The sequence below is a fragment of the Solanum tuberosum genome, unplaced genomic scaffold (assembly GCF_000226075.1).
Source record: "Solanum tuberosum cultivar DM 1-3 516 R44 unplaced genomic scaffold, SolTub_3.0 scf00404, whole genome shotgun sequence".
In the NCBI taxonomy this organism is placed as follows: domain Eukaryota; kingdom Viridiplantae; phylum Streptophyta; class Magnoliopsida; order Solanales; family Solanaceae; genus Solanum; species Solanum tuberosum.
In genome coordinates, this window is record NW_006239353.1 from 345,525 (window position 1) to 355,959 (window position 10,435).

Below are 10,435 nucleotides of genomic sequence, written 5' to 3' on the forward strand. Positions count from 1 at the left end.
TTAACGCACAAGTTCATTGAAAACGTAAGCCTGTATTGTTTGTGTAATTTTAGTAGGCAGTGAAATTCATGATAGTTTGCTGCTTGTCAAGTACCTGCTGGGCTTCATTGGTTATCAAAAAGGATGAAAATGGACTTCACCTTTGGTATTTGTGAAAATAGTTATTCAGTTAAATATGCACTGCTATTTAACTATTTCAATCATGTGTCTCAACTCTCAAGTAACTGTATTTAAGTCAAAAGTAGCACTTATAAATTGCTCAATTCCAAGTACCATGTACAAAGAGACTAATTAGGGGGAGTGTTGAATTGATTAGCTTTCTTTTGTTGAGAATGTCAAGAATAAACAGATACACCCAAAAAAGAAGGAAAAAAAAGAGCTAAATGTAAATAAGAAAACAGACATCTCCATAATGAGACCCTCCATCTATACAAGTGTGACATTTTATACTCTTAATTTTGACTTGATCAACTTCCCCCTCAAGGAAAGCCTCATCTCAATCAAACTCCTCTCTCTGCTGAATGGAGACACCTATTTTCTTCAATCATCTACACCTATAAAGTCACTTGGAACAATCTCTTTTCATTGTTTATGTACATTTCGCATGCTAATAAGCTCGTTGCCTGCTCCAGCGTCAATAAAATAAGACTGAAACAGCAGCACTAATGCAACACATGGGTCTTGTGTTTTCATCTTAACTACCTGATACTTTGAGAATTATTCATGTATGACGATTCCTTTCGACATAAACAGTCTGGTAGAGGATTTACATAGAATGCCTCCTCTGAACGAAACCTATCTGTTCCCTTTGTACCTGAAATTGGCCCTTTCCTCTTTCTTGGCGATCCTTGCCTGCACAATCAAAAATAATAATTAAAAAAAAATAGATCAGATACCATTGTATTGATTCTTGGCAAAAGTTCTCATATCTTCAATCTAATGACCATAAGAAAAATGAGTTTATGCAATGCAGATGGAACAACATACTAGAACTGAGATCCAAGAGGCACTCTAATTGTCACAAGGTTTCAAAGATCTACTGAAGAAGTAGTAAACAGTACTCAAAATTGTAATTTCAGTTTTCATCTCTAAAAATGGAAGCGAAAAAGATATCACTCATTACTGGCCAGGGCCAGGAAAAAACTTCTACATCCAGTTGCAAGCCTTTCCCAAACACACAACAAAGAAAGTACATCATCAGACTCCGGAAAGATAGGACAAGAATAATTGCAAGCAGATAACTGTTAGAATTCATATAGAAATATAACCACTACATCAGCAGGACCTTCATCAGCACCTTGATTATATTTCACAAACAGAAAATAATCTCTACATTTGACATACCGCCTCCTGTGGATTTCAATAATGCGATTGGACAGATTTTTCCCCTCTTTCATCGTACCCTGGTCAATTTTGTCAAAAAGCCGGACAAGAGTTCTCCTGGTGATTACAAAGAAAGTATTAGCAGGAGATAGTTATAATCCTCCAAGCAGACTAAATACTACGTGGGAACTAAAAGATACTGAATATAGCATGTGTAGAGAGGAGGTCTTGCCTATCAGGAGATATTGTTTTCCTATGCCCCAGAAATCGACGATGTCCCTCAACTGCTCTTGCCATATTTCCCGAGTACGTAGGAATGAATATGTCACTCTCAATAGACACGATATAGTCTAGGGCAGCCAATTGAGATGCATGATTGACAAATGGCTCAAGCTCCTCAATAGAAGCCAACTTTTCCTGCAAGAAAGATGCAAATCACTCTTTAAGTAAGCGGAGCCTATCACATATATCAGAAGTACTTTGTTTTGAGATTATATGGCTTCTATGGAAATTTGCTTCATACGTAGGGGATCGAGAGCAGAAGGAACATGCCTTGGCAGATTGAAATCATGAAATTGATATTTAAACTTCATAAGCGAAAAAAGGTAAATACACAATTGGTTCATGCCAATATTGATGTTGCAGATTCAGCACCTGAACAGACTAACCAAATAAGTTCTCTTTGGGATCTCAAGAAGCATCAAACAAGAAGGTGAACTCCCTGACTGAAAAACAATGAATTTAATTTGGTCCGGATAGCTGAAATTTTTTAGAGACTTTGCTCATCTCAATGGACACCACAATTGCCATTTCATATATTGACAGAGCTTGAAATGGATATCCGAGTGACCCGATTTCTTTATGACAGATTACAGTTAAAATTTTACAAATCTTTCAAAAGATCCAACACAAATTCTATTATCTTTTCCCGGTTCTGTTCTATTCACTTGCTGATGAGCACAAACTGTTTTTGCATAACACAAAAACAACGATCAACGCACACTGCTATAAAGAAAGACAATATCAATATTAAGCAAAATTTGTGGATGCTTTTATTCTAAATCACTCAAAGGAAATGTTCAGATTATTATGCTGACTGGACCAACTTAAGTTGTACTAGCTATGTTTTTCAAATGCATATACAGACATTGAGGCCAAGATTTGAGCACATCGAGTTTTTGAATTAGTTTCATGTGATCCCCCCACTAGTCTATGTGGAACTATTTTCATCTTTTATTTTAGTTTAATTTGAATGTAAAATAACTCTAGAGTTGTGAACTAAATGGACTTGACTCAATGTACTTACGGTTAAGTCTTGGTTATTGTTTTCATCATCATGTTTAAGTTGTTGAGACAGTATTGCTTGTTTAAACATATTAAGTATTGCCTTGAGGTTGACGAACGAGTCCATCAGGTTCTGGGTCATGTGCCCAATTTGGTTTTTTTTTTTTTTTTTTGGAATCAATTGGGTGGTGATATGATGTGTTTGATAGCACCCACAATAAAATTATATCATCATGTTGAAACTATATATGCCCATTTCAAATTCTTCAATTTTTGACCACTTATCATACCTTCTGAGTTCATGGGCATGGACATTCATAAAATCCACTAAAAGTTACATAGAAATCCACAATCAAGTGAGATATCTAACTAACAAAAATCATCCAAGACATTTTAAGCAACAATGCAAGGAAGGTTTGCATACCTTATTCATTAATAAGGGGTAGCGCAACAACAGATCAGACATATGGGAATCACCCCCATATATCTCTCCAGCAGCAATATATATAGGAGTGTTTGATGGAAATCCAAGAGCGGAAAGGAATAGTCCAACTTCTCTTGGAGTTAATGGACAATAGCCTTTACTTCTCTGTTCTACAGGGTCAATTTCTTTCACCTTCCACCATGTGGTGTTTTCCCTACAAATGATCAAGATAATGAAATGACCATCATCAGATTACAAATTCAAACATAGTCAATGGCATGCTACTAATTCAAATAAAAGGAGAGAGCATTTCTAAAAGCTTGGTGGATGTGACAGGGGAAGGGCTCCATATTCAGGCCAATCACTAGATTTCTTTTTAGAAGAAATGTACCAATCAGCATGGCATCTGGAGATCCTTTTCTTTGTGAATGTTCCTTTTTTTTTTTAACTAACTTCTTGAAATGGGTTGTTTTAAAGTTTGTATACTATACAATTGAACCCCACAGGAACCAAAATAGGAGACCAGTGAGCTAGGCATCTCACACGTGTCTAATACTCAAAACAAAATGAAAGCATATGGTTGATGTTCAACCTGTTAAAAAGTGTTTTTGCTTCTTAGCAGACAAACTTTTGTTTGAAGAGGTCAAATTTTACCCAACAATTAATCACAAGCACATGCTCTGGTTATCAAATAACTATACGTCATAATAATCCACCTAATTGCCTTCAGTTCCTCAGCTTCTTCTGGGGATAGATCATGTGTGCATCCACTAAAAGCAAGCATGTCCTTTTCAAATCGCAAATGTAAAGCAATATAGGGGCCATATGATCTCATCCGATCAACCAACATCTGTAAATAGAAGTTGAAATCAATGAAATAGCTCAGGCAAAGAAACACTTGAACATGTTTTTGAACTAAGCATCAATAAGTGGTAACCTTTCCCATTGCTTCAATCTTGGGAGCAAATCGAAGGGCTTCATAACAAGCTCGACAGCGCAGCTTCTGAATATCAGGAGGCAGGTTATTATTCGCCAATCTTGAATCAGACTTGGCAGCTCGAATAATCTAAAGAGATTAGATTGCATCCATTAGTTACAAATGAACATTATTGCTTGTTTGGTACACAGATTAGTTTTATGTACCTGGTATTCATCCCACAGTCGTGCAATCTCTTCCTCATAGTAATCCACACCAGACCAACTCCTAAAATGTTTAACTGCTTTAGTTGCAGATGCCAGTTCCTTCGGTAGCTTTTTGATGACATTTACATCGTTTTTCAAAGAATTAATAAAATGGTCTTCATCAAAGACATCGGAGAAGTTGCTGCAATTCAGGCATAGAAGAGTAAATTTTACCAGTTTATGCACAATTTATGCAGCAAGTATAATACACTCAATCCTTAAGGATGAAAAGGATGTTGATCCCCTTGCAACAAACAGTTCAAAATGAGCATGAAACCCCAAAAAGAAATTGCTCACTAATGGACATTACGCACCTAGAGTCCTGCCAAAGTGAGCGCTTATCAAGCTCAGGGATCACAAGAGTAGCATTTATGATACGAGCAACAGCAACCATGTCACATATCTGCAACATAACAACTTTTTCTTTCAGCAGAAAGCCACAAACAATGACAAGTAAATGTTTTATGCATACATTATGTGAACTTTACACGGATGACATAATTTCATGAATCCACAATAAAACGAAAAAAATATTCATTAAGGACCAACACCTTATAAAGAAAAGAATTAACATGTATACTGGTTTAGGGGAGATGAATTGTCTTCTAGAAGATTTGAAATGTAAACCAAATGCTAGAAATAAGGGGCATAAGACATATTCTTTGAAGAAACTCATACTGAGTTAGATTATGATTAATTAAAGATGCATATTTAACATAACAGACTTCCACTCATCCTCCTCCCACCAAAACACAACTTCATTTTCTCTGAGTAAAAGTAATGCCTGGTGATAGATGACTTGGGTATGATCAGCAGTCATCAGTTATTCAAAAAAAAATAATGAAAGAAGGTAAGTCATAGCACTAAACTTTATGAATCATTTCTTTCCTTCAAAAGAACAAATCCTAACTTCTAACAATTATGTAAAGGATTAAGTCCAAAACTTATGTTTTAGTCATTTGGATCTTTAAATAAAGAGAGACCTCAACGGTCTGAACCATACTTCAAATTTAGTGTATTGTCCAACAACATAAATATTCCAGTGGAGCATGATACTGAAAGGAAAAAAGAAAATAATAATCCTGAAATTTAAGAGAAACAGACATCATTTATATGTGAAAAGGAAAAGAGATGCAAAGAATACAGACCCCAGCTCTCATCTGATTGAGCCCACCATTGGCATGAACCAGCAGGTAGCCTCGAGACTCTGGAGGAGCTGGAGGTAAATTGCAAATACAGATAAGCAACATAGAAAAATCATATACATTTGATTCAAGAAAGCACAAAGCTACTCTCTAATATTGTATTGTATGGGAACAAGGAACTGCTTACGTGTATATAATGGACTTGCAGCAACACAAGGAACATGGTCGCGATTTGGGGGAGGTTTCCATAACTTTTCCAAACTTCCATTTCGACTTGCAACATCTAACTGTCAAATCTAAAGGAGTGAACATGAAATATGCATAACTACATATTTACATAGTCCTATGTCGAATGTCTACAAACATATGTCAAATCATACCAGACCAAACACTAATTCCATCATAAACTCAATTTACTTAAAGAAAGAATATTTTTTCCATACCCCCACAAAGTGGAATTACACAGGGTATGCTGTTGTTGAGAGATAAAATCGAAATATATATATTTGAGGGAGTATAAAACCTTGCGAGCAGCGAGAGGAGCCTTTGGCAAATGGGGTGGGGCAAGTTCTTGAATCCAGCTTCTTTCTCTACTCAGCTTTTGGGATGAAAATTCATGTTGCTATAACAATAAAACACCCCAGATCAGTACCTAAACCTTGAAGGACAACCATAACCGCGAACAAATGTCAAAATGAAAGAAATACTGAAAAAGTATTTTCAGCATCAACCATCACCACAAAACAGGAAAAAATTGACAAAATCCAGAAAATTAATGATACAATTGAATTTCTAGTTAGCATTGATAGTTGCAGCTTATTTTAGATCAACAAATAAACCCACTTGAAATCCCTTATCTATCTTTTGAGAAATGAAATAGCCCTAGTTTCTAGCTTAGCTCATAATTTCACCCTGTTTTAGCCTTCCCTGCATTATTTTTTCTTCAAGTTCAGTTAAGTTCCGTTTACAGATTGCATCAATTAATCAACAATTTAGTCAAATAAACCTAAAAAAATACAAATTTTATCAGACCCAATACTATAAATCATAACAAGAAATTACACCTCAACACCAACTCAGCTGATTTCAGGTATATGAATCTTCAATATCCATTTCGTTCTATGTGACACCGTTTCCATTAGTAAAAGAAAGAAAGTCATAACGAGCAAAATTAGAGAAAACCCAATATAGTTCAAGAAATGTACCGTGGGAAGTTTATCAGGCAACTTGGTAACTTCTGAAGCAGGAAATTCGACATGAACATATAGAAGAGCCATAAGGGCTATTGCAGCGATTGCAAAAGTTAACATCTTGCGCACAATAGACACTTTTCTCCATCTTTTCTTCTGCATCTTCAACAACACCACCCTTTTCTTTCAAGAACCCAAAATACACAAAATCCCAGACACCCTTTTGATATGTATGGCTGATTTTGATTCTTTGTTGCGTGGAATTCGTAACTGTGTTTGATTCTTGAAAGTTGAAATCTCTGAGCTTGGTGGGGGTTAAGCTTTTGGCTTTTTTAATGGCATTTATATGCAGTAATTAGTTTCCATTATTATTCAGAGTTGGGGGTTTTGGGTACTAAAGCAAAGAGTGAGAATAACATATCCGGATTGAGGTGGATAGGTAAGTACTACTATTTCATCCTTCATTAAATTTTGAGTTCTAGCCTCCTGAGTTACGAATTTACCTTTGTTAGGAAGCCCTATGTTGGACTTTCGTATACAAATTCAAATTTAATCAGATTTTAATATGGATATAGAACAAAGGATCAAAAATTAAAAAGAAAAAAGAGTGAGAATAAATAGGGATGAGAATAATGGACCCATTACAATGAGACACACCAAGTAAAAAAGGTCAAAACAGGATTAGTAGATCTCTTTGTAACCTAATTATTCATCTTTATTCATCACTAAAAATCAAACTCTTAAAATTTCAAAATCCTAATTACATATTTAGTAGGTGTTTGACTTGGCATGATATCACTTTTAATTATTATCATTTAATGTTACGAAATAAAAGGAGTAATATTTAAAAATAGACATTTGTTTTAAGTAAAATGAACAAGTAAAAATGAACTAGCAATAGTAATTTACTACTAATACTACTATTTAGATTGAATCAGCTCTAAGAAAATCAAAATCCAATTTTAAGAAATTAATAAATAAGGAAATGCGTAAAATTAATTTCTTTTCCTTCCAATGTAAATAGTTGAGGATTAGCAAGCTGTCAAATTTGAAAATTTCACACAAAATATAACAAATAAACGTGCCAATTTTAGGATAAAATTCCTAAGAAAATCTTGATTATAAGTTTTCTAAGTTAAGAAAATCTTGACTATACTTAGATCTAGAGGTGTAGAAATTAACATACGTGAAATGTACAATTGTTTGAATTAACGATGATAATATTTTGCGTAATTCATTATATACGCAAGTAAAATCATAGTAAAAATTGATGAATATGAAATACTATCACATAATTAGATTAGTTACACTTTGCCGTTGTAATAGATAAAAATTTAGTGATTCTATGTTAAATCAACTTGTGACATTCATAACCTACTAAAAATAAGTCTCATTTAAAACTTTCATTTGTTTCATCTATTTTTTTTTTTACTTCTAAATAAAATTAGAATGCTTAAAGCCAAATTACAATAAGAGTCATTAAATATAAACACCTGCACACAATATCAATCATAATTTAGAGTTGCTTGTTTCTGTCTTTGACTTTCTACAAGTATTATTTATATTAGCCTCCCTCAAATGGTAATAAAATATTTGAAAATAAAAACGAATATTTAAGGGGGAGCAGAATAAAAACAGATCTCAAGATGATCTAAGCTATTAGTTGCATTTAATATCCACCTTAGTAATTGACATGATGTATGCCTTAGAATACGTCTATGTTATCATCACAAGAAAATTAAATTGGCATTATCCTTTCTATTTTATATATCCAACAAGGAACCTATATATGTGTATATATATATATTTTTAAAAATCCACTAGTAATGGAAGTATGGAACTATGTAAGAAGTTATTTTACACCTATAAGAGATAAGAATCCTGTAAATATTTTGTATGAAATAATACACAAGTTGTAAAGTCTTTCCAAAAATATACACATAACGGAATCATGACACACAATAATATTTTCTTTTTATTTATTTATCTTCGTGGTGAATATATAAGAATGACATAGAAATGTTTATAATTAATATATATGTTGTTATTAAGGAATTGAAGTTAGATAGGGACCAAAAAACTGAAAATCTTAAAAATTAATAGCATGATATAATTATAAATATTAGCTATATCAAAGCTATTGCGTCTAAATGCGCTCATACACACGTAATATTTTGCGTGAGTCATTATCAATAATTAAAATTTATATAAAAAGAGCAATAACGTAGATTTATCATTTTGGTGTATATATATATGATCTTGTTGAAATAACTATCTTTTTTCATTATATTATGTGCAAAATGTGAAGTCCAAAAGCAATGTATGTACTAAGCATGGGAAGCCTATGTGCACTAGACTTGCTATTTGTTTTCACATATGCTTATAATTATGATTTTTGTATAATGGTATGGACCATTTATCAATTTTAATATCTATATATCTAATGTCATCAAAGTTGGACTATTATTAATAATAAAAACAATTGTTTACATACTTGCAGGATTTTTCTCCTTTATTTGTAAGAAACCATTAATGCCTCTAAATTTGTAATTAATTACGTACCTGTAATCTCATAATTGGTTTTGCTTGGCTTGATCTGTCACCATTATCATTTAGATCAATTCCAAATATGGACTCAGCTTTAGCTATAGCTATACAGCCTAAAAACATCTTTTTTCAGTTCGAATATTATTATTTTTAATTTTAGGAGTAAGTATTTTGTGAAAGTTTGTTTTATAATACAAATTAATTAGAAGCAGTGTAACCATTTCTAGATATATATTGAACTCACACCTATTACGCGGAAGACTCGATTTGAAGAAAAAAAGGTGGCATTACATTATTGCATCTTTTCACTAGGGAGAGTACAAAATAGCAAGGAAAAAGCAACCTTCCTTGCATTCTTTACTTCACCTATTCTCTTTGAGTTCCCGTGACTCTTGGGCCCTCTTTTTTTTTTTTTTTTAAATACTTTATACCTTTTCATCTGCAAGACGTCAAAGCTTGAGTGACCTTGTTGTGGAAATAAAATTATTTGTATTTTGCGTTTATATTAAATAATTAATGTGACGTTCATGATAGAGGAGGACCAACGAGGAGGACTAACAGGTTTTTAGGCTAATAAATTTTTGAAGAAAGAGAACATATGATGATACTTTAGACGAATCTCACATCAGAATATAAAGGAAAATGTGAAAGGCTTTATAAAAAATAACGAAGTTTAAAAGATATTATTGATGATCTAGAGAAATGCGAATATGAAGCAAAATCATATTTTTTTCATTTTCTATTTACAATTTGTAGCTCCAACATTATGCCAAAGCACATGCATAGTCGCGTCTCGCACTCTCAAACATAGAGAAGCACAATAAATTTATTGATCGCATGTTTTTTTTTAAAATAATTCATGTGATATCATAATCATCTTGTATGTATCTCGACTAATTCAATAAATTACTTGTTATTTTTCACTAGCACGTGTATCAGATAATTATTATCTGAGGGGGGGGGGGGATTAAGCTTTTGGCTTTTTTAATGGCATTTATATGCAGTAATTAGTTTCCATTATTATTCATAGTTGGGGGTTTTGGGTACTAAGCTCTAGCAATACTAGTCCCATATCCAAAGAAAAAAAAAAGGAGAAGAAAGGACAGAAAACACCACAAAACTTTAATACTAATATATATAATACTTCCCTCAATAGTGCCAGTATAAGTGAGCTACGTGTCTCCCATTATTACAGAAGAAATTTAATTCGACATATATATGGTACTCATTTATGCCTTAAGTTTTAACAAATCTTGAAATTAGTAAAGAACATAAAGTGATAAAACTAATAAAGGAAATGACAACCACTACAAGGGAATATAATTAGCACCACTGTGTGA

At 33.1% G+C, this 10,435-nt stretch overlaps 1 protein-coding gene across 1 annotated transcript; it reads right to left on the reverse strand.

Moving 5' to 3' along the window:
• Positions 1 to 225: 225 nt before the first annotated feature.
• LOC102586230 (uncharacterized protein At1g04910-like) lies at positions 226 to 6,918 on the reverse strand. The gene is made up of 12 exons (XM_006363231.2): positions 6,564 to 6,918; positions 5,882 to 5,980; positions 5,546 to 5,645; positions 5,362 to 5,429; positions 4,528 to 4,616; positions 4,175 to 4,355; positions 3,969 to 4,097; positions 3,748 to 3,881; positions 3,032 to 3,245; positions 1,556 to 1,740; positions 1,345 to 1,440; positions 226 to 852 (listed from the first exon to the last, which is right to left on the reverse strand). Exons 1-12 carry the CDS (start codon positions 6,708 to 6,710, stop codon positions 699 to 701), a joined length of 1,596 nt encoding a protein of 531 aa, XP_006363293.1. The 5' UTR covers positions 6,711 to 6,918; the 3' UTR covers positions 226 to 698.
• Between the last annotated feature and the right edge of the window lie 3,517 nt (positions 6,919 to 10,435).